This window comes from Eurytemora carolleeae, unplaced genomic scaffold (genome assembly GCF_000591075.1).
Source record: "Eurytemora carolleeae unplaced genomic scaffold, Eaff_2.0 scaffold97, whole genome shotgun sequence".
Taxonomy (NCBI): domain Eukaryota; kingdom Metazoa; phylum Arthropoda; class Copepoda; order Calanoida; family Temoridae; genus Eurytemora; species Eurytemora carolleeae.
The window spans coordinates 378,683-403,502 of record NW_019396042.1 but is presented as its reverse complement, the minus strand read 5'-3'; the positions used below and the strand labels follow the sequence as shown (position 1 = coordinate 403,502).

The 24,820-nt window shown below is 34.2% G+C and overlaps 1 protein-coding gene across 1 annotated transcript; it reads left to right on the top strand.

Moving 5' to 3' along the window:
- Positions 1–5,659: 5,659 nt before the first annotated feature.
- LOC111701044 (tenascin-N) lies at positions 5,660–24,292 on the top strand. Its single transcript, XM_023472164.1, has 5 exons — positions 5,660–5,821; positions 14,397–16,305; positions 20,763–20,937; positions 21,746–21,946; positions 23,266–24,292. Exons 2-5 carry the CDS (start codon positions 14,492–14,494, stop codon positions 23,461–23,463), a joined length of 2,388 nt encoding a protein of 795 aa, XP_023327932.1. The 5' UTR covers positions 5,660–5,821; positions 14,397–14,491; the 3' UTR covers positions 23,464–24,292.
- The last annotated feature ends 528 nt before the right edge of the window (positions 24,293–24,820 follow it).

The following is a 24,820-nucleotide window of genomic DNA, read 5'->3' as shown; positions in this document are numbered from 1 at the left end:
AAAAACGAAAAGTAGACCTAAAAATGGTTGGAAAATAAACCCCGGAGAAGGAATGAAAACTATTCCTTCCTGAAAAATGGTTGGAACGAAGGAATGAGAACTATTCCTAAAAAGGGTTGGAAACTAAACCCCGGAGAAGGAATGAGAACTATTCCTAAAAAGAGTTGGAAACTAAACCCCGGAGAAGGAATGAGAACTATTCCTGAAAAAGGGTTGGAAACTAAACCCCGGAGAAGGAATGAGAACTATTCCTAAAAAAAGTTTGAAACTAAACCCTGGAGAAGGAATGAGAACTATTCCTGAAAAAGGTTTGAAACTTAACCCCGGAGAAGGAATGAGAACTATTCCTGAAAAAGGTTTGAAAATTAACCCCGGAGAAGGAATGAGAACTATTCCTGAAAAGGATTGGAAACTAAACCCCGGAGAAGGAATGAGAACTATTCCTGAAAAGGGTTGGACAGTAAACCCCGGAGATGGAATGAGAACTATTCCTGAAAAAGAGTTGGAAACTAGATCCCGGAGAAGGAATGAGAACTATTCCTGAAAAGGGTTGGAAACTAAACCCCGGAGAAGGAATGAGAACTATTCCTGAAAAGGGTTGGAAACTAAACCCCGGAGAAGGAATGCGAATTTTTTCTGAAAAAGTGTTGGAAACTAGATCCCGGAGAAGGAATGAGAACTATTCCTGAAAAAGTGTTGGAAACTAAACCCCGGAGAAGGAATGAGAACTTTTCCTGAAAAGGGTTGGAAACTAAACCCGGGAGAAGGAATGAGAACTATTCCTGAAAAAGTGTTGGAAACTAGATCCCGGAGAAGGAATGAGAACTATTCCTGAAAAGGGTTGGAAAATAAACCCCGGAGAAGGAATGAGAACTATTCCTGAAAAATGGTTGGAAAATAAACCCCAGAGAAGGAATGAGAACTATTCCTGAAAAAGGGTTGGAAACTAGATCCCGGAGAAGGAATGAGAACTATTCCTAAAAATAGTGTTGGAAACTAGACGTTGGATTAAGAATAAGAACTAAAACTAAAAAAGATTGAAAACTAGACCCGGAGAAAAAATGAGAACTATTCCTGAAAAGGGTTGGAATCTATGACCCCGAATGAGAGCTACTCCTTAAAAAAGGGTTGGAAACTAGATCCCGGAGAAGTAGTGATAATTAGACCAAAAAAAGGGCTGGAAACTAGACCCCGGAGAAGTAGTGATAATTAGACCAAAAAAAGGGCTGGAAACTAGACCCCGGAGAAGGAATGAGAACTACTCCTTAAAAAAGGGTTGGAAACTAGATCCTGGAGTAGGAATGAGAACTACTCCTTAAAAAAGTGTCGGTAACTGATCCCGGAGAAGTAGTGATAATTAGACCAAAAAAGGGTTGGAAACTAGACCCTGGAGAAGGAATGGAAGCTGGATTCTAAAGAAGGTATGCAAAAAAAATCCGGGTTCGGAGAAAGAAAGAAAACCGGAATCTTTCAAGAATGTTCTTAATATTTTCCAATTAAATTATTACTAAGGATTTATTAGTCTGAGCTAATTAAAGAGAGAAATCTTGCTGAGATTTGCACCAGAATTTGTGGAATTGTTTCTCAGGATAAATTCTTAGAAATCTAACTTTTTCGACGTTAATTCTGCTGACTTAGAGTTTCAAATTAAAAAAATTTGAACGCGTCGATTGAAAGATTACGCATACATATGTAACACACTACAACGCTATAGAACTCAAATGTAAATACTTCTCGGGTTTCAATACACATGGGATTCAAAAGAAAAGAGAAAATTCATTAATTTCATTTTCTCAAATAAAACAGGTTTTTTATTCATTTTCTTTAATATCCCCGTCTGGCATATGAATAATTTTCTACCAAATGTATTTTGCTGTTTTTGTATACAATAGAATACAAAGCGATAATACACAATACCAAATACCTATATTTGCAATCTAAAACTTCCTCAATCAATCTTTATCAATATCCTGGAAGCAGGAAGTGCCTATAGAGTAGGTTTGACCAAATAGTTAATGATCTGAAATATATTTTTGATGCTGTTGAGATATTTATAACCATAAATCAGAGATGAAGAATTGTGACAGGAGGAATAATCTAGTAATCTCCAGAGTTCAATATAGTTACTTGTATTTCCAAGTTCAATATTGTTCCTTGTATCTCCAGGTTCAATAATGTTCCTTGTATTTCCAAGTTCAATATTGTTCCTTGTATCTCCAGGTTCAATACTGTTCCTTGTATCTCCAGGTTCAATGATCTTCCTTTAATCTCCAGGGTTTAATATAGTTACTTGTATCTCCAGAGTTCAATATAGTTCTTGTATCTAGGTTCAATAATGTTCCTTGTATCTCCAGAGTTCAATATAGTTACTTGTATTTCCAAGTTCAATACTGTTCCTTGTATCTCCAGAGTTCAATATAGTTACTTGTATCTCCAGGTTCAATATTGTTCCTTGTATCTCCAGGTTCAATAATGTTCCTTGTATCTCCAGAGTTCAATACTGTTCCTTATATCTCCAGTGTTCAATACTGTTCCTTGTATCTTCAGGGTTCAACATTGTTCCTTGTATCTCCAGGGATCAATATTGTTCCTTGTATCTCCATGGTTCAAAACTGTTTCTTGTATCTCCAGGGTTCAATACTGTAACTTGTTTCTCCGGGGTTCAATACTGTTCCTTGTATCTCCAGGGTTTAATTCAGTTCCTTGTATCTCCAGGTTCAAGATAGAGGTTGTATCTGCAGGATTAATATTGTTCTTTGTATCTCCAGGGTTGTTTCTCCTGTGTTCAGTGCTGTTCCTCATATCTCTATGGTTTAGTCTCCTCTATATTTTATATTTCATATATCATTGTTAATCCCTTATATCTCCGGTACTCTGCACCCTGCTGAAACAAGTTATCTTTGACAAATTGGACAATTTGTAGAGAAAACCACAACTAAAAACGAGCGGTAAATTACTGGCTATTGTTGCGATTAAGTTGAGAAAGATGCGTGGAGAAATGAGCTCAGTAAAATAACTACCCGGAGAGGCACGAACTAGATGGTTTTTGAAGAATATTGAAATAGCTCAGGTTGGTTTACTCCGAGATACTAAAATCCATCAATTTTATTTTCCGCTTCGAATCTGATATTCAATCTCTCCAATAAACCTCAATCTGCAAGGTTAAATCCTTTGTATCTCCAGGTTTCAGATTTATCTCTCATCTTTACGGTTTCAAACCTCACGTATTTCTCGTCTTCTCGCCCAATTATTTTCATTCAGTGTTCATCTTGCAATCTTCTCAGGACTATATACTTTCATAAACATCATGCAAAGTTCCTAAAAGGAATTAAGTCTTTGTATTAAACTCAAGTTTTCAAATCCCTTTATCTGTGGAACCTGATGGTGTAAACCTTTGCTATTTCAAACTTAGACTTGCTGATCTTACAGAATTTATAGTTTGAAATATCTAAGGTATACGATATTGGATTGTTATGAAGTAGGGATTAGAAAATTTAGAGTTTTTGGCCAAGACTCAAATTCTTCTCAAGCTCTTGGAAAATCTAAAAGTTGCAAGTTGAAGATATGGCTGAAGATTTTTTAATTATTCTTGTTCTTTTAGAAAAGATTGTCAACATAATTAAACGTAACCCATGAAACAAAGTTTTTAAAGAGCTTAATATCGCTCAAGGAGAATATTTACATAAAGTAAAGTAATCGGGTCTTTACCACAAACTTTGATTTTCTAATCCCTAAAATTGTCCAACCCAACGTGCGTTGTAGACCTTAGATATTTACAACTATGAATTTTGTTATGTTTGAAATATCAAAGTTTTACCCCATCAGGTTGCAAATATATAGGAATTAGACCATTTGAGTTTGTGGCAGCGGTTCAATGTAAAATGTACAGAATTTTTACATATTCACTGTTAAAAAGTAAATATACTTTAAAAAGGAAAAGACCCCAGCTCCAGAACTATGCAGATAATAGAGGGTTTGTTTGCTATGTAAACAGTATTTTTACAATTCATCTAAACAATTTCTTATTCTTTGCTTTGAGCATTATATCGTCTCATTCACTTCCTCGCCATTAGTTAGAACTCTTACAAAGATAATGGTATAAAGGAATATAGAAAAAGTAATTTGATAAAGGAAAAAAGGTAATGTAATAAAGTAATAGAACAAAAGCTAATATGTAATAAAGGAATAGAAAGAAGCTGATATGATAAAGGAATAAAAGAAGGTTAATATGATAAAGTAATAGAAGAATGGTAATGTAATAAAGGAATAGAAGAAAGCTAATATTAGAAAGGAATAAAAGAAAGGTAATGTACTAAAGAAATAGAAGAAAGGTAATGTGATAAAAGAATAGAAGAAAGGTAATGTGATAAAGAAATAGAGGGAAAGTTAAATGATAAAGGAATAGAATAAATGAAATGAGATAAAAGAATAGAAAAAAGGTAATGTGATAAAAGAATAGAAAAAAGGTAATGTGATAAAAGAATAGATGAAAGGTAATGTGATAAAGGAATAGAAGAAAGATCATGGGACAAATGAATAGAAGAAAGGTAATGTGATAAAGGAATAGAAGAAAGATCATGGGACAAATGAATAGAAGAAAGGTAATGTAATAAAGGAATAGAATAAAGGTAATAATAGAAAGGAATATAGAAGAAAAGTTTTAGTTTGAAAAGGAATAGAAGAAAGGTTTTAGTTTGAAAAGGAATAAAATTAAGGTTTTAGTTTGAAAAGGAATAGAAGAAAGGTAATATGATTTTTTATTAAGCCCTTAGCTTAGAAAGTAATTAAGTTCCAAATATTGAGAAGAGAAAGAAAGAGATTCTATGAAGATAAACTATAAAGTGGTATAAAATCCAACTGCCTGTAAAACTGGCACTCCTACTTTATATTACCAGGCTCTAGCATGAGCTAAGTTTAGGTTTTGCAACCATAGTATCTAGGTGTAACTTAGTATACTGCAGTCTGCACAGATCCTATCTGAAAACAGGTTCCCTGGCTTGAATTCAACAAATTAATATACTAGAACAATGTTGCCGAAATATATTCAGTTCAAAACTTAATTAACATTAAAATAATTAAAATGCATAATACATCACCAAATGTATAATTACAATATATATCAAAGAAATCATAAGTTTTTAATAACAAACCATGGTTCTTCTTAGATTTTTAAACCTCCATTCTACAATGTTCATTTTTGAACTCAAGTACATAAGTTATAACTTTTACATAGTCCCATGAACATTAGACACATGGCAATAGTGCAGTGTAAACAGACAACAAAATCTGAATAAGTCATTTAATGAGTTACCTATAAAACTTTTTGCTTTTTAACAACTTCAAATTTACAAGAGTATTGCTATATTGTCGTCTTCCTAGTCGACAGTTCTCTGGTTCGCACTGAATGAATTAAATGTATGTGGTCTAGTTCATTTTAAATGTTTTGTTCTGTATCTCCANACCAAGTTGAACCAATTACAGCCGGGGTTTCTACCCGGTAAAACCTACGGACGCTAGCAACAACGGTTCCTCAGGGTTAAACGGGAGTTTGAACCGCAGAAACCGGTTACACGCTTGCGTAATTATTCGGCATTTACTCTACGGAGTCGTTCTCAACTTTCCTAGTTTCTACGCGGAAGTTACCTGAGCAGTCTCCACCGGTCCCAAAGCGTTTAGTTCGCCGTAGAGTGTGGACAGTGTTGTGTGAGCCAATACGAACAGTACAAGTGTACTTTATAATATACTGTCAGAGAACACAGCATATTAGTAATATTCAAGTGTTTAACAAGTGCTTCAATATCTACAAATCATTAATCCAAAGGTAAAATAATTACTAATCTGAATCAGTGTCTTCCTACATCGTAGAGTTAGTGAAAATTGTCTGAGAGTTGTTAGAGCTAAGTTAATTGATGAGATCCATCAAAGGTTGAAATTAAAATTTCACAGGTTTGAGAAAAAATGAGTTCCCAAGACAATTCAATATAAGTTCATTTGTTAAAGGGCACCTACGCTAAAAGGTTTAATTCCGTAGTTCCTCTTCCATTTCCTGGCTTTATATTTCTTGCGTAGACAATTTACAGTGAGGACAGAAAAAGATTTATTTGTTTTGCTAAAACTACTTTGAAACTAGTTTCCCTTCTTTCCGGGTTATATCTTATGTTTTGTTTTTTGCTCAACAAACTTATCTTAATCATTTTACTCATGAGCTTGGATTTTTGAGAAATGAGATAAACTCAAGAAGATTAACGGTTGTAGTCTCCACGAGTTTCCTGATATTCCCTGATATCCCTGATATGCCATAAGGCTGCAGTACACACAGTACTGCAGTATGCAGATCAGGGGCTCCACAACCTGATATTTCTTGATTTCCCTGAGGTTTCTTGATTTCTCTGATGTGTCTTGATTTCTCTGATATTTCTCGATTTTTTAGATATTTCTTTTAATTTATCTGATGTTCCTTGATTTCCCTGATATTTCTTCATTTACTTGATATTTCTAGATTTCTCTGATGTTTCTTGATTTCTCTGATATTTCTTGATTTCTCTGATATTCCTTGATTTCCCTGATATTTCTTGATTTCTCTGATATTCCTTGATTTCTCTGATATTTCTTGATTTCTCTGATATTCCTTGATTTCTCTGATATTCCTTAATTTCTCTGATATTTATTGATTTCTCTGATATTCCATGATTTCTCTGAAATTTCTCGATTTCTCTGATATTTCTTGTTTTCCCTGATATTTCTTGATTTCCTTGATATTTCTCTTGATTTCCTTGAAATTTCTCTCGACTCCCAGATATTTCCCTTGATTTCCCAGATATTTCTTGATTTTTCTGATATTTCTCTTGATTTCCTTGATAATTCTCTTTCTTTTCATGATATTTCTCCTGATTTCCCAGATATTTCTCTTGATTTCCCTGATATTTCAATATTAACTTGCTATTTCAAAATTTCCCTGACGTAATAATCCTTGATATCCATGAATTTTCTTGATTCCTTTATTTTTCTTGATATTCCTGATATTTCACGATTTCCCTGAAAGTAACCCCTCCCCCCCCCCTCCTACGCGTTGTTCTTCTTACTAAAGTTTTAGTATCAATTTGAAAGAAAATGCCAAGGTTGCTTGAAGGTGTAATTTTATCATCTTATCTTGAGAATCTTTTGTTTTTATTTTTCGTCTTAATATTCCTAGTTTGCGAATTTTATGCGGAATATTCGCAGAGTTCCGGGATAAAAAACAGCTTCTTGCATTTATGAATATTTTAGTAAAATAAACATGGGAAAGGTTTATGTCTTGCATAACTGTTCAAAAGAATTGTATTTTTTCACTCTTTCATATTTCGTGAGGACTTTTTTCCGTTTTGAAGTGTAGTCAGCATTCACAAGCTTTTCATTGATGCATTTTTGTTGTTAAAGTTTAAAACTGGTATTTTTACAGTTGAACAATTAAATGTTTAACATGTGTTTAAATCTTCAGTATTCGGGTCAATTTTTCATAAATAATAGTTTCTGCTTTGAAGAATGTAATAACTTGTAGTTAATGATGGAAGAGCCCCCAGGTCTCTAGGTTACCTATTTTCTGCTCAAACCATTATATTTTTGGTCCTTTAATAAACTAGGAATTAGTTCAAGTCCGTTTCTGTATACTGTATGGAGATTGAAGAATGTGGATGGTGGGGGGTCCGGCCCCTTTTATCGAATTTTGATAATCCTTTAAATGAACCTAATGGCTTGTTTAATTTTATTAAAAAGTCGATAATTTTAGATTAAACATAACAATAAAATCTAAATCCTGATAAACCAATGTTGTATCTAAGCTCCGGGTGGGGTCTCTACCCTGCCAAAAAGTTCTCTAGTTTGATGGATATAAATTATAGGTTGGCACAACCTGCAATACATGCAGTTAGACTGCAAAAGGTAGGTTTAAAGGTTAGCTTTAGATCACGAGATTCTGCAACTAAAATCTGTAATAATCTTCTAAAAAAAGTTAAAAAATGTTTTTAAAGTTTCTCTCTCCAGGTGCACAGTAACACTATACAGTATGGTTGGTTGGTATAGATCGGTTGTATAACAATCAATCAATCAATCAATCCTTTATCTTAAAATCATTGACACATGTCACATGCTTTCCGACCCCCTGAACAGATCTTTATTATGCAATAACTTTGCAGTTATGGATCAATCGACATTTATTCGGATTTTATACATTTTTAACTTCTCTGTCCGGATTGTGGCCATTTTATTCAATTTCAGTTAATTTTTTAGGTTTAGGATTTTATTTCTTGGAGTTTCAACCTTTTTTCGGAAATTTTCTTGACTTTTTATGTCTCTTGAGCTTGCATAATTATACATGAAACCTTCTCTGGGTATTGATGAGACCTGGGGCGAGGTTTAATTTTAGAATGATTATACAATGGTTTAATTTAAACCCCTAAACCTCTTGTGAAACCCACTCCTCCTGGTTTTTACAGACTAAACACATTTAAACTCTCACTCTGTATTAAGATTTAGAAACGTCTAATTAAAACTAATCTGATTGCATTTATAAATACATTTCTAATTTGGTCTCTAGAGACAATTGAGCTGAGTTTATGAATGATATTGTAATATCTATACTGAACTTAAGGTTGGAATATTGAACTTAAGTTCTATATTTTGGGGACTTAATGATGCTTTCGTACTATACAAGATTTATTAAATTTCATACCGAGATACCAATCAAATCTCAGAGATTCCATTCCAAGGCATGCATTTTTCAGTTTTTTTTTCGCAACCTGAATTCTTACGTCATAGTACGCTAGATTTTCATATCTAAATGTAAGCATATAAAGATTTGAATTGCTAGAGGTTTGGGTTTATTGTTATACGGCAGTTATATATGTTTTGCATAATAAACTCTTAAAATTTAAATATTAGGATAAAAGATACAGAACTTGTCTGATATAAACTGGAGAAATATCCTTGAAATCCAGGACGGTCCATAGATTTTTCTCTCATGCATATCAACACAGTACATAACTTACAAAAAGTAAAATGTTTTTATTCAAATCATTAAAAAATAAGTTTTCCCATATTTATTGTTTTGGTTCTATTAACTTGCTATTTCAAAATTTCCCTGACGTAATAATCCTTGNGGTTCTGATCTATTTTTTGAAAGATTTCCAAGTCTGGTGGGTCAACGAAGATCCGATAAAATTGAATGAATCAATCAATTTATCGATATTAAATTCGTCTCAGGCGACTTCTACATTTTTCATCATCAAGTTTTCTATCTATAATCTCTCCGCACCTTATAGGGTAGGAGACTGTGAACTGGTTTGTCTACTCTCTGATAGGGTTCAATTAATCTATTCCTGCTCAGGGTACAATTTTAGTACAGGATTTTTTTCTCTGATATTGGGTGTAGTGCGGATTGATCTGGTCGGTTTTAGATCCGGGTTGGGTTAAGTTTAACTTCTGAAGGTCCGTGTATCTCTAGTATCTACAGATGTTTGTAACGGATGCGTGTAACCCTACTAAAATATAGAATTCCAATTGAAAACGCTATGTGTGAGAAGTTTGATGTTCTCGTCCTTCCATCTTTTTATTTCTCCAAGATATTCAAACCTTTCATCCTTGTCTCAGGGCGGTAAACTGTCTGATCCCAGACATCAGACAAGCCTGTCCTATCCTGGATACATGGATACTTGCCCTGTCCTGGATACATGGATACTTGCCCTATCCTGGATACATTGATACATATCCTAAACTGGATTCACGTATACCTGTCCTATCCTGGATACATTGATACCTTTCCTATCCTTGATTCAATGATACCTGTCCATATCTTGGATACATGGTTACCTTTCCTATTCTAGAAACATGTCCTATCCTGGATAACTGGATCCATGTCCTATCCTGGATACACTGAGACCTTTCCTATCCTGGATGCATGGAAACATGTCTTATCCTGGATACATGGATACTTGACCTATCCTGGATACATTGATACATATCCTACACTGGATACACGTATACCTGTCCTATCTGGATACATGGATACCTGTTCTATCCTGGATACATGGATACCTTTCCTATCCTGGATACATGGATACCTTTCCTATCCTGGATACACGGATACCTGTCCTATCCTGGATTCATGGATACCTTTATATTCTGGATACATGGATACCTGCCCTATCCTGGATACATGGATACCTTTCACATCCTGGATACATGAACACCTGTCCTATCCTGGGTACACGGATACCTTTCCTATCCTGGATACACGGATACCTGTCCTATCCTGGTTATGTAGATGCCACACACATATTGCTGTTGATATTTCTCAAACTAGTTCCTTTAATGTTTAGGGATACATTGTTAATGAGTTGACCCATACTTGATCAGCTCTGTCCAAGTTTCAATATTCTTTTGTTAATATTATCAACTAAACCCAATTAGTAAATATATACATTCGTGGAAATGTGACTCACCATAGAATTGAAGGTTCTGAATAGTGTTAAATTGGTCCATATTGATTAATGTGCTAGATTACCTAGGTACTTTAGAACCATGCTTTCATTTTATACAACGTTTTATACTTCATTTTATACACGTTTTATACTTCATTTTATACAACGTTTTATGTCACATTTTATGTCACGTTTTATACCAGACATTTGAAAAGACATAAAAGGGAGAAGGTGTGGTGATATTTTTTATTTCAATTTGGTAAAAATTAGTATTTTCTAGTTTTTTCCTGGGGATATCTGAAGGGGGTATGGAATAGAGTTTTACCACTTCAGTATGTTTGGCTATTGTTGGAGAACAAAAAAACTTGTTTTTCTCTGAATGGATTTTTCTTGTATTATCCCTTTACATTTCATTGATAGAATATTTAGATATATTGGCATATTAGAATAAATTTAGATATATTGGTATATTGGGATATATTTAGATATATTGGTATATTGGGATATATTTAGATATATTGGTATATTAGGATATATTAAGAGATATTGGTAAATTGGGATATATTTAGATATATTGGAATATTGGGATATATTTAGATATATTGGTATATTGGGATATATTTAGATATATTGGTATATTGGGATATATTTAGATATATTAAAATATTGGGATATATCCACGATATTGGTGTATTGGGAAATATTTTAAAATATTAACATATCTGATATATAAAGACTCGTAATGTATCTTTGTAAATATCTAGATATATTGGCTGTATTTATATAAATAAAGATATATTTGTATATATTTAGATACACTTGATATATTCAATATTCATTTTAGATGTGAATCAATAGATGTGCAGATAGATAGATTGTTTTGAATAGATAGATAGATATACTATGTTAATTTCCCTAATGACTGTACTACCCTCATATTCTTCTATATCAGGGCTAATAGTTTACTAGAGAACAATATATATAATATATTCTCTTTTCTTATTCTCCTTTAATAATACCACTAGAAAAAGGGCTTTTTTCAATAAAACAAATAAAAAGACCAAGGAACTGAGTTTTTGCAGCAAACCTTTGCTATTTCAAGCAGAATTCAAAGTTTGGAATATCTAAGGTCTACAACATTGGGTTGCAAAGATATAAGGATTAAAAAATCAGAGTTTGCGGCAAAAACTCAGGCGCGTCAGGAATGTAGTGAATGTAAGAAAAGATCGAATTCTATGATTTCTCATTCTTTGTGGGTAAACCCGGTATAAACATTTTTATTTATCGTACTTTTCTTCATAATGTTTACTATAAGAGATGTACATTGATTTTTAAGATTAAATTTAAAATGTGAAATTTTTCTTGAAACTATAAGTAAGATTATTTTACATATCAATTTATGATTAAAATTAATTGCTTTTGCTAACTTATGCCAATTATTTCATTATTTACGAGTTTTTAAATATATATTTGTTAAATCTAATAAATTTTTATTTATTTTTCTATCATTAATTTCAATGACAGATCAAATTGTTTTTTGTTTCATTATTCATTCTGCTAGACCATGTAGAGAACTTTTTTGCGCACGAAATGCTATTTAAACATTTAAACATATGTAATGTATAAAAAAATTGTACTTCTGCTGAGAAGAATGTTTAAAAAGATTTGAATATAAAATGATGATGCAATGAGAACTGCATTACACATTAGAAAAAAATGTTAAATTTTAAAGCTTTATGTTGATTGAAATCAAACTTTTTAAAATTTAACTTCCAAATATGCATTTAGAGTATCTTGTTTTCGTTTATTTAAGTACTTTTATTGATTAAAATCAAAGAAAATTGATCTCTTATGCAATGATTTATTTAAAACTGAGTCCCTAAATATTACAAAATTTTGTCGTCTTGTGTACATTTTTGAATAAAAATAAAATAATAATATACATATATCTTGCAGAAATGAAGTAGAAATATATAATTAGTGTGAACTGACCAAATTCATTTGTCAAGTAAGGTATTTCAATGATAATCAACGACCCTTATTTATCTTACCCCTACCCCTCCCATCTTCTTTACCCCTGGATACATGGATACCTTTCCTATCCTGGATACACGGATACCTGTCCTATCCTGGTTATGTAGATGCCANTCCCAACAAGCATTACATGGTGATAAGAAGTGTGTTCTAATCTTCAACCTCATGTCTTAATAGTAGTAATTTAGTACACTTTTCATTTGCAGTACACTCGTCATATTAAGTACCTCCCTCATTTTCAGTACACTTTATATATTCAGTACACTTAATATTCACTACACTTTACATATTCAATACACTTTTCATTTGCAGTACACTCGAATATCATATTTAGTACACTTTTCATATTCAGTACACTCTTCATCTTAAGTTCACTTTTCATTTGCAGTACACTTTTCACAATTAGAACACTGTTTAGTGTTCATATTCAGTACATACTTCATAGTCATATCCACCAGGNTTGGGAATTAACCTATTGTACACGAATTAACTTACTTTAATCTTTCAGTTGGGAATTAACCTATTGTACACGAATTAACTTACTTTAATCTTTCAGTTGGGAATTAACCTATTGTACACGAATTAACTTACTTTAATCTTTCAGTTGGGAATTAACCTATTGTACACGAATTAACTTACTTTAATCTTTCAGTTGGGAATTAACCTATTGTACACGAATTAACTTACTTTAATCTTTCAGTTGGGAATTAACCTATTGTACACGAATTAACTTACTTTAATCTTTCAGTTGGGAATTAACCTATTGTACACGAATTAACTTACTTTAATCTTTCAGTTGGGAATTAACCTATTGTACACGAATTAACTTACTTTAATCTTTCAGTTGGGAATTAACCTATTGTACACGAATTAACTTACTTTAATCTTTCAGTTGGGAATTAACCTATTGTACACGAATTAACTTACTTTAATCTTTCAGTTGGGAATTAACCTATTGTACACGAATTAACTTACTTTAATCTTTCAGTTGGGAATTAACCTATTGTACACGAATTAACTTACTTTAATCTTTCAGTTGGGAATTAACCTATTGTACACGAATTAACTTACTTTAATCTTTCAGTTGGGAATTAACCTATTGTACACGAATTAACTTACTTTAATCTTTCAGTTTGGAATTAACCTATTGTACACGAATTAACTTTCAAGATGGGAATTAATCTTTTTGCAGGAATAAGTTTATTAAAATCCTTCATTTTAACCTTTAATTTGGGAATAAACTTTTTACAAAAAAAAATATTCATTTACACCCTGTATTTTGGAATAAAACTTTATAAAGGAATATCTTATTAAAATTTACCGTATTGTACCGGACCGTGGCATTTAACGTACTTCATCATCATTATTGAATTTTATCCCTATAATTTATAATTTAATAAATGTTTTTCTTTTATTAATTTTTTAATTTCTGCTCTGTAAATTCTAACCTTTGATTTGACAAGGGAAATATTTTATCCTTTCAATAGGATCAAAATGCATTCAGTTCAAAATATATTTTTTTTTATGATATTCATTGAATCGGAAACAGTTATTCAGTTAGTCTGTTCATAATATCAGTTTATTGTGAGTTTTATTTTTTAACGTTTACAGATTTCAATCAAATCTAAATTGATGTTTAAACGATAAAAAAAATCCTGATTTAAGTGGTCTAGAACATATTTGAATTGGATTTCGTGGATTTTTTAGTTTTTAAATATAAAGTAAAAAATGGACGATGTGATTTGTAAAGACCAACATATTAGTTATATAGCTCTCACACTTGTATCCTTAATTCTCATCATTGTTTAATTATTAAAATCCTTAATGTTTTCTACTTATTGAAGTTTACTGCTTCAGTAGTACTCGAAGATCAGGTTTCATCTTTAATTCATTGTTCTCTCTGTTCAGGTTGGATACCGGAGCTAAATCCTGCAGGAGTTTAAACCCTACTCCGTGGATCTATGTGTTCCACCTATATGGAGTGAATCCGAAGTGTGTACAGGATGAAGATCAACATGCTGTTGTTGTGTCTACTCGGAGTAGTGTCCCAGGTCAGCTCTCAGTGTTCCCAACCTAGCTTCAAGGATGATTCTATTAGCAGGGTTGAGGCAGGGTTTAAAACTATCCGGAAACGAGGAAAAATTACTTTTGATTACAGAAAGATTGAAGTTATCTACTCTCCGTTCTTGATGGTGAATGATCCAAACTGCATTGAGGAGAGTCAACTGAACCTTGAGGTTAAATCTGGCTCCGGAGACTGGATTGCAATGGAAGATACTCCAGTTGCTCTAGGTGGAGGAAAGTATAGATGGACAATAGATGCAGTTCCCTGCAAGGATCATCTCATCAAGTTCTGGGTAAACGGACCCGGAGGACAAGCCGCCCTGGAGTATTCTGAACCCATCCTTGCCGCTTCAGAGCTAGATATCATCGAATCTAAGTTTACTCCGGAGAAACCTAAAGGACTGAAGATCTCTCATCTCGGAGAAAACTCTGTTGAAGTGTCCTGGGAACCTGCAGACTGTGCAACATCATATGATATCAGTTATGGTAAAATTATCTCTGGAGAGAGGAAAACCAAGATTGTTCCTGCGTCTCAGGGAAGCCATATTATTCTCTCCGAAGGGATTGAACCCTGCACAGAGTACTCAATTAACATATTCTCAGTAGTAGGAGAGGAAGAGTATAGCGCTGATGAAGCATCTGAAACATTTACAACCCCTCCTGATGCATCTTCTGCTTCCTCCCTGGAACCTGAGATTACAAGAGAAACGAACTCCATGTCCGCCAAGTGGAGACCCTTCGACAAGCTCTCCTGTGTCGACAAGTACGCTGTATCCGTTTGCAAGGAGAAGGAAGACTGCATGGAAACCCAGGAGGTCGAGAAGAATGATGCTCTGGACTATCTCAAGTATGAAACTGCCAATCTTGATCACTGTTCTCCTTACACTCTCCAGATCCAACCTCTTTACGGAGAAAAGAGCCTTGCTCCCAAAATTGTAGATTTCCGAACCTTATCTCCTCCTGCTGAAGGTATCTCTGAGAGTCTGCTCCCTGTATCTGCTAAGGCTGGAGAAGGACAGAAAATCTATGTGAGCTGGTCTGCGGTCCAATGTGCTGAATACTACGAGGTATTCCAGAAAGTGAACTCAGTCGGAGGAGACTGGGAATCTGTGATGAAGACGACTGAGAGCAGTGTCAAGCTGAGCGGAGTTCCTTGTACAGAATACAGATACGGAGTTCAGGTCACTATTGACGGAGCCAAGAGTGAGGTTATGGAGTTCCCAGATGCAGTGATGACCCAGCTGGATGATTCCGCTCCGTTTGTTGCTCCCAACCTTGAGATTGAACCTATGACTGACGGTGCTGTGCTGACCTGGGACCACGGAGCCTGTATCTCCAGTTATATTGTGAAAGCCTGTTCTATCCACAGCGACCACAACGACGTGATGTGTGAGGAGGAAACTATTATGAGGGATTCAACTGTTCACAATGTTACTCACGAGATACACAACCTTAAACCCTGTCATGCCTACACCCTGGAGATTCTTCCCCAGATCTCAGGAGCTTCCTTCGACCCTGATACAACCGAGTTTAAGACAGCTTTCCCAGCTCCTTCTCCTCCTACTGAGTTCTCAGCTGAGTACAAGAAATCCAGTAACAAGGTTGAGCTTGAGTGGAGTGAGGTTGAGTGCGCTAGCGGATACAAAATTATCCAGATGATTGGAAACTCGGAAACTACAACAGCTTGGGAGACAGATAACCCTAGACAGCTCTTCACAACCCTGGAGAGTCCTGAACCATGCGTAACCTACAGGGAAATTATTCCCCCCCCCCCCATCATCGTCAAGTTCAGTTAAATTGCAAATACAATTAAACCAACCTTTTATATAAAATGGGTTTCGTGACGGGGCCGTATATCTAGGTATCTGTTTGTTTTGTAAGATTGTATCTTCTGAATTAAAAACTGTAAATCAATGTTGAATGTGCATAACCTGGACTGTATATCAGGTTCCCCTTTGTATTTAAAGTTTTAATATTTCATGCAGCAAAACATATATCTAGCTAAAAACAACACACAGTTGGGGGGAGGGGGGGGGGGGGCATTTTATCATAACTCAATACTCACTACTCAGGGTATCAAATAGCTCAGGTGTCCAATATCTTTTAGAAAAGTATCTAGTTTTGACATTTTAAATCATTCTTTATATTGTTTCAACTATGCTTTTTTAACTTTTTAACGTTTGAATGTAGGAATCAATCTTGTGCATGCCTATGCCTTAAGACCTTGAATTATAATCTGCATAATGCATAATATCTATATGCATGTAAATACAGAGTGGGTTTGAGAGGGTGCAGGTTGGAGTTGGATAGGTTTTGGTTCAGGATTTAATGAAATAGATACATAGGTTTAGCATGGAATAGGTTCGGGTTGGAATGGAATTTAGATTCAGGATTAGGATTGAGATAAATGGATCCAGGCCGAGGACTGAACGGAATTTGGTTCAGGTTCAGGATCAGGATGGAGCGGAATAAGTTCAGGTTCGGGATGGAGTGAAATAGGTTCAGGATGTAGTAGAATAGGTTCAGGATAAGGATTGAGTGAATTAGGTTCAGAATGGAGTGGAATAGGTTCAGGATCAGGATGGAGCGGAATAGGTTCAGGATGGAGCTGAATATATTTAGGTTCGGAATGGAGTGGAATAGATTAAGGTTCAGGGCTGAGTGGAATAGATTTGGGTTAAGGATGGAGCGGAATAGGTTCAGGATAAGAATTAAGTGAATTAGGTTCAGGATGGAGTGGAATAGGTTCAGGATCAGGATGGAGCGGAATAGGTTCAGGATGGAGTCGAAAAGGTTCAGGATCAGAATGGAGCTGAATAGATTTAGGTTCGGAATGGAGTGGAATAGATTAAGGTTCAGGGCTGAGTGGAATAGATTTGGGTTAAGGATGGAGCGGAATAGGCTCAGGTTCAGGACGGAGCGGAATATGTTTAAGATTAGGATAAATTGGAATAGGTTCAAGATTAGAATAAATTGGAGTAGGTTCAAGATTATGATAAATTGGAATAAGTTCAGGATTAGGATGGAGTGGAATAGGTTCAGGTTAAGAATGGAGTGGGAAAGGTTTGGGTTAAGGATGGCATGGTCTGGGTTCGTACTTAGGATGGAGGGAAAAGTTTCAGATTTAAGATGGCGTATAGAATGGAGTTGGATAGGTTTGAGTTGATGAAAATATTTGTAATTTTTGTCGTGAAAGCAAGAGCCGGAGAAGAAACGAAATTTTTCGCTCAAGTCCGACATAGAGATGGGTGAAACAGGTTGATTCTGACAAGTTAATAAGTTTGTTTGAGCTGAGAGAGTAAATTTGAGTTTTTATTTAATGTTACACTTTCCACCCTGAGCAATCCATCCCAAGATCTAGTCAACCCAACCCAACCAATTATAAAGAGATTAAAGGAAAATGCATGATCTTAATCTATCTTTATTAGAGTAATAGAAGATTACGGGTTTCCTCTTCATCAAATTTTGGTTAAATTCCTGCGTCCTGTACCTTGAGATTCCTAAACCTGATCATTAAAACATTATCCTTGCATTCTTCATCACAAAATATTTAGTGAAAACATTTATGCTAGATTTGTCTGGTAACCCTGTGGATTCCCAGGTATGCGTAGAGGTATGAGGAGAGAGTTCAGATTTGTTTTAAGACAGGAGAGAGAGAGAGAGAGAGTCGGATCAGTTTTAAGTCCTAAGAACGGTTGGGTCTGATCTTTGGCTATGCCTTGATAAGAATCATAGTTTCTAGAAACCAATGACCCTAGACCCTCCTGTATCTTGAATCCTGCTGGTTCTCTACAATCCATTTAATATTTTGCTCAAATTTAATGTCTATGTATATTGTAATCCCTCTGCTTCTATTGAATTGGACATGGAGCAAAACCTGGTAAATATTATAATATTTTTAGGTTTTATATCTATCTTAGAATTATCTTGAGATGAGATCACTCCCACATTCAGCAGAGTAGAGTTCTTATATCCCTCCGTCTTCCCTGCTTATATACCCTGATACACATTCATCCTAATCTATTCATCTTCCATACTCTCATCCATACCTTGATATACATTCATCTTCCATACTATCATCCATACCTTGATATACATTCATCCTAATCTTTTCATCTTCAATATTCTCATCCATACCTTGATATACATTCATCCTAATCTATTCAAACATTCATCTTCCATCCTCTCATCCAAACCCTGATACAAATTTGACGATCTAACAAGCTTTTATTCTACCCTGATTCACATTCATTCTAGTCTATTCAACCATTTATATTTGGCATTCATTCAGTCTTTCAACTATTCATTTAGTTTTAATCTATATTCATTACTTCCCCCCCCCCTCTTCCTCATGCAACTAACCCATACATTATGAGAATCTGTCTTGTAACCTATAATGTAACCTCTGCCCTGTCGGGTCTAGAAACTATTTTAATTAACATATACCGGCAATATATAATTGTTTTGGGGTTCAGTCAGGTTTAGGAATACTTTCTCGTTTATCTCAGGGTAGGATGTAGAGTAGAATGGAAATATTTTAGGTTCAGGTTCAGGAATACTTTCTCGTTTATTTCCGGGTAGGATGTAGAGTAGAATGGAAATATTTTAAGTTCAGATTCAGGAATACTTTCTCGTTTATCGTTTATCTCAGGGTAGAATGTAGAGTAGGATGGAAATATTTTGGTTTCAGGTTCAGGTATGCTTTCTCGTTTATCTCAGGGTAGGATGTAGAGTATGATGGAAACATTTTGGTTTTAGGTTCATTAATACTTTCTCATGTAGCTCAGGGTAGGATGAAGAGTAGAGTAGGAACATTTTGGTTTCAGATTCAGGAATAGTTTCTCATGTAGCTCAGGGTAGGATAAAGAGTAGAGTGGCAAACATTTTGGTTTTAGGTTCATGAATAGTTTCTCGTGTAGCTCATGGTAGGATGAAGAGTGAGGTGGCAAACATTTTGGTTTCAGATTCAGGAATAGTTTCTCATGTAGCTCAGGGTAGGTTGAAGAGTAGAGTGGCAAACATTTTGGTTTTAGGTTCATGAATAGTTTCTCATGTAGCTCAGGGTAGTTTGAAGAGTAGGATTAAGACATTTTCGGTCCCTGCTTATAGGTCAGAAGTGAACAAAGCCTAAAATGAGTTGATTTTGTGCACTAGAATCCTCTTTGTGGTTAGTTGATCCGAACCTTACCCTAAAGCTATTCACTTCGGTTAGCCTGATATGCAATAATTAGTTTGGATAAAATACCTTCTTTAGCTTTCAGTCATTTAATCTATAGTTGCAAACTAATCTCATGGTTTTAAAGAAGGTTAAATTTTCACAATAAACATTTGTTTTGTTTTCTCATCATCAAAATGTTCTTTTTAAAACATCTTTTTGTAAATTTTTTTGAAGTATGGATAGTTAATGTGGCAAAGAGTATTTATTTTTTTGTTAAAAACATTTTCTTACTTTTTTTAATCTGATGACAACCCTTTTTAATAAGAAATAGTCAGTGTTTATCTTTCGAGCTAGGATAACACTGCAACAACTTGAAACAAGTTTGTAGAGTCATGGTTATTTTAAATGATTTTATCTTTTTATCTTTGTCATTTATTAATCTCGTATATTTCTTTTTATATTCATTAAAACTTTATTCGGCAACAGAATGTGACATTTAGACTTATTTTAGTTTTTGCAAATATGAAACCGGATTGCGCAATTTTATCTTAAAAATGTGTTATGATATATTGATTGATGGAGCTTATAAATAAAGTACTGTGCAATTCATGAAAATCCGCGAAAAGAATTTTGACGGAAATAATGTTTCCGGTTGCATTGTGATACTGTATTTAATTAAACCAAGGCATGAAAAAGAATAAGTTGAATTGAGGATTATAAATCAAACTTTTTTATTACAGGAGTTGACAGATTTATTTAGACTGTCAGATTCGAGTTTTTTTGTGTAATTAATTCAATTTCTCTGTTATTAGGTCCAATCTGATATTTGAGAGCAATTATTTACATCTTTCCTCTCTCCCATCATACTAACAACTTACAGTAAATGTACAAGGAGTACGGGGTGGAGGAGTTACACTTTTTAGAATTATATTTTCTCTCTTTAACAACATTTCGTTTCTAAAAATTCGAAGTGCTTCATGTGGATTTTTTAAGAAAAAAAATTGGATTTTTTTTATTTGGCATAAATTTTTATCAAACTGTTTTCTGTTTAGTTATGGTGTATCCGCCGTAATAGGAGGAGAGGAAAGTGAACCAACTGCCTGGGAAGAGTTCAAAATACCACCACGAGGTGGCTCTGCACATCAACCCAAACTTACAGTCATAGATAACAAGAACGATACTATCAACCTGGTTATCAACCAGTCCCCTACCAACAACAAGTGTGAGGTAAGTTTTTTAAATGATTGAAAATTTATAAAAAAAAATTAATTGGGAATAGTAAAGGTTCTTGCCTCCTCTTCTAACTTCTGCAGATTAGAATTCTTAAATATTTGTTTTTTACTAAAAACTTTTGACTGTAATGAAAAGCTGAAAGTTTACTGTCTGGAAGTAATTTTTTGTTTTAATAAAGAAAGAGGATAAAGAGAGGAGGGGTGGGTAAGGGCCGGGGAGGTGAGTGTGGTGGTTGGGGAGGTGAGGGATACTTGTTAAAGGAAGCGTGATAGAACCTTTTAGTCCCTTGTGCCTTTAATCTGGGATGAAAGGATGAAGATTTACGAATATCAGAATATACGACGTCTTTCATCAATTTTCGAATGAAGTTTTTTTTAAATAAAAACTTCTCTAAAGATGATCCATGATTCAGCTGAGAAAACTGCAATAGTTTGCTATAAAGAATGACATTTGACACTGTTAAAGAAAGAATAGAAGTTAATTCAGTATAAAATAGATTTGATGTGCTTTATGAGAAAAGGAATACTATATTTCACATCTCAATGTGTTATTAATATATTCGGATATAAAAATATCAGTATTAATCATTAAAATAAAATTATATTAAAATCAAGACATAAACAGAATAAAGCTTTTTAAATAGATTATTTCGCGACATTGAATGCAGAGAGAAAGAGAGATAATAGATGGCATTTCGTTTTTGAACAATGATTTTTCATGTTTTTGTAGATTTTGTTGTTGATAGTTTTATAGTATTTGTTGAAGTAAATTGAGGAATTATTCTGAAAATTGATATTTTTAGATTGAAATTTACGAGATCAGATTCTCCAGTTTGAAGCAGGAAGAGCTACAGTTAAAGGAGATCCTACCAGAGAACACAGAGAACGGAAAGATCTCCTTAAACTTCCCTGGAGCATCAGGACCCGGATTGAACCTGGAAGGACGGATAAAGTTTACAGGATTTGAAGCTTTCAGTACCTGGATCCAGTCTAGTGATCCATCGGTAAGATTTTTTTGGTTTATTAACAAAAATACGAGCAAACATATGATATGCTTATATATTTTTAAAGGGACTGTAAGCGTAATTTCAATTGACCCTTTATACAAAGATGACAATGTCCGATTTACAACGGTACCCTTGAAACCCTGATCAGATAAAAAATGTGTAAGATGTCATTTTTCTGACTCATGAAGTGTTAAATTCTTTTAATTTCTCAATTGCTTCTTATAAGCAAGAAATGCAAAAGTCAACCGCAAATAAAAATTAACACTTTAAATAAACAAGAAATAGATATCTAATTCATACTTGATAAGACGAAGCTTTTACCTTCGTAAATCCGGCATTTTAGTCTTTGCCTGCAGCGTCCCTTGAAATTACGCTTACAGTCCCTTTAAGAGTTAGAAGAGACAAGAACTTGAATCCGTATGTTTGATGTATGGTTGAGAATTGAACCATTGTAGTATTTTGGTTTGGTTGACAGGTTTACTTACTCCGCTACTCCTGGTCCCAGTTTAAACACTGGAGAAAACCATTTGATCCTATCTACACAAAATTTGTCAACGGTCCGAACTCCATATTGGNGTTTTCAAGTTTTTTAAGTGGTTTTTTCCGTTTCTTTACATGTGGGACGGGCAGCAAATTTTGATAGATCATCAACGATATTTATGACAGGTTAAGAAATCATTAACATAAACGTTTTCATTTCATATTTCATTGATTTGTTCTAAATTTATGAAAAACACATTTTGTTTTAAATCCTAAAGAAGTCATTAGTCATTTTCTCTGTAGAAATGAGGGATGATTTTTTGTCAAATTGTAGTATTGGTTTTAGATGTTCGTAAGATTAGGTTGTTTAAGCTCTGCGCGTTCGTGAGTGGATTTATTGCGTGCGCGTGTTGAGTTTGTTAGTTTCATGTTTTTGCGTGTTTGTATTTTGCTACTTTTTGTTTTGATTTTCTATTCTAAACAAAAACAAGACAAAGGTCAACATTTTCATTTAAACAAAAATTGAGATTCCCCCAAGGAGCCTGGGAGAGGAAGCAAATAGGAGAAGAGTTTTTTAATTACCTCTTCTCTCTTCTTCCCCCTCCTTTCCCCTCCCCTCACTCTCTTCCCCATCCCCCTTTCTCCAGTCCTCTTTTTTCATTAAAATGGTCAATGTTTGATTTTAGAAGATATTCTAGGTTTAAAATTAAAAAAATGTTAATTATCTCTCAGGTCATTGCAAGATCATTACTCGCGTTAAGATTAATTATCATCCTGTCTGTTGGGTTGGTTCAGTATTTTGGAAAAACCGAAAATAATTTTCGTTTTTCTTTCAGATCCAGTCCCCCGAACCCTTGACAGGCAGCAGCATGCTAGTGCCCATCATCATCGGCATCCTGGTCGGTATTGTCGTCATCGTCGTCGTCGTCTTCTTCGTGGTTAAGCGGAAACGGAACCAGAACAAATACGACGCCGAGAAGGCTGTAGCAAGCAAGGATGAAACCCAGAAACTGAATGAGAGCCCTGATGTTTAGATCTCAACCAGTCATTTATTCATTCATTCAGAGCCTGCATATATACACAGTGTGTCCCAGTGATAATCTACACAGTGCCAAATATTTGGCAATTTGCAAACTCTGGGACAGGGTCCAAACATTAGATAAATAAAACATTGCAATGTTCTCTTTGAAGTCATGGTTCGCGCCATATTGCTGTAGCTGTGAAATGCACGATTCTCTACGTTGTGCGCATGCGCAGTTGTGCTAACGTTTATTAGCATATTTTTGCTTGAACAATTAACGCAGCACGCTCGTATAAATTTCGTTTTTGTGAAGAAATTAAGGCAGGCGTAGGTTACCCTAACCGGAAACGAGGGATGTTTCAAACCGGAAGTCACGTGTGATCTACAAGATTCGGGTTATATGAAAATTGCAGAGAAGTTTTTGTCGTCTCTACCAAACCACAGTTGATGTTGTAAACCCGAGAATTCGCAGAACAATTTTTCAAACTTGAAGCTAGCAGTGTTAAAGCACCCCTGGATGCAAACAATATTTATTGTTCAATTAGATAAAACAAATGATAATCGATATAAAGCCATTTTCCCTCAAATAAATCAAGATACTTTTGTTGCTGTAACACATAAAATATGTACATCAAAGTTTTTCTTCATGAGTTCGTACCTTAATCTCGTTCAATATCCGTCCTGACCGGGTTCAGGACGGATTAATCCTCATCTCCAGGTCTACCGCGGAACTGAAGAATTATTATTTTGTTTGTTATTGTTTATCCGGTTCATCTTTCAATCAATGTCGAGGTTTGTAAAATATGTAATATTTAATATAATAATAAACATTTTCTATAGTACTACTCTTATCTTAAATGTGAAGAGATCAGTGAACCAAACTCTATGTAAATTATAATTCATAAAATCATTCATTTATAGAAGAGTTTCTAAAATCACATGCTTCTCTTGTAGACAAAAAAAAACTACAATAATGCAATTAACACATATTTCTGTTATTGTCGTTTTTACATTTTGAAATGAGTAAATTTTCAAAATCTAAATTCGTCAACCATTGCACTGATATTGTTAATATTTTTTAAGCGATTTTTAAAAACTTTTAATAGAATTTCCAACATTTTAAAGCTGTATTTGATTTTTAATTTTGCAAAGTTTTTGCATAAAAGAAAAATGGGAAAAACGATGGTTCGATTTTTACATATTTTTTCTCCCGGGAAATTAGGCACAGTGGAAAAAAAATACAATTTTAGTCCCAGATTTTTGTTGAACATTTTAAAGTTCCAAAATGCTCAAAAAACTAAATAACTTATTGAACACACTTTCAGTTATCTTATTTCTTCTTTTACCGATATCTTAACGTTTTTTTATTA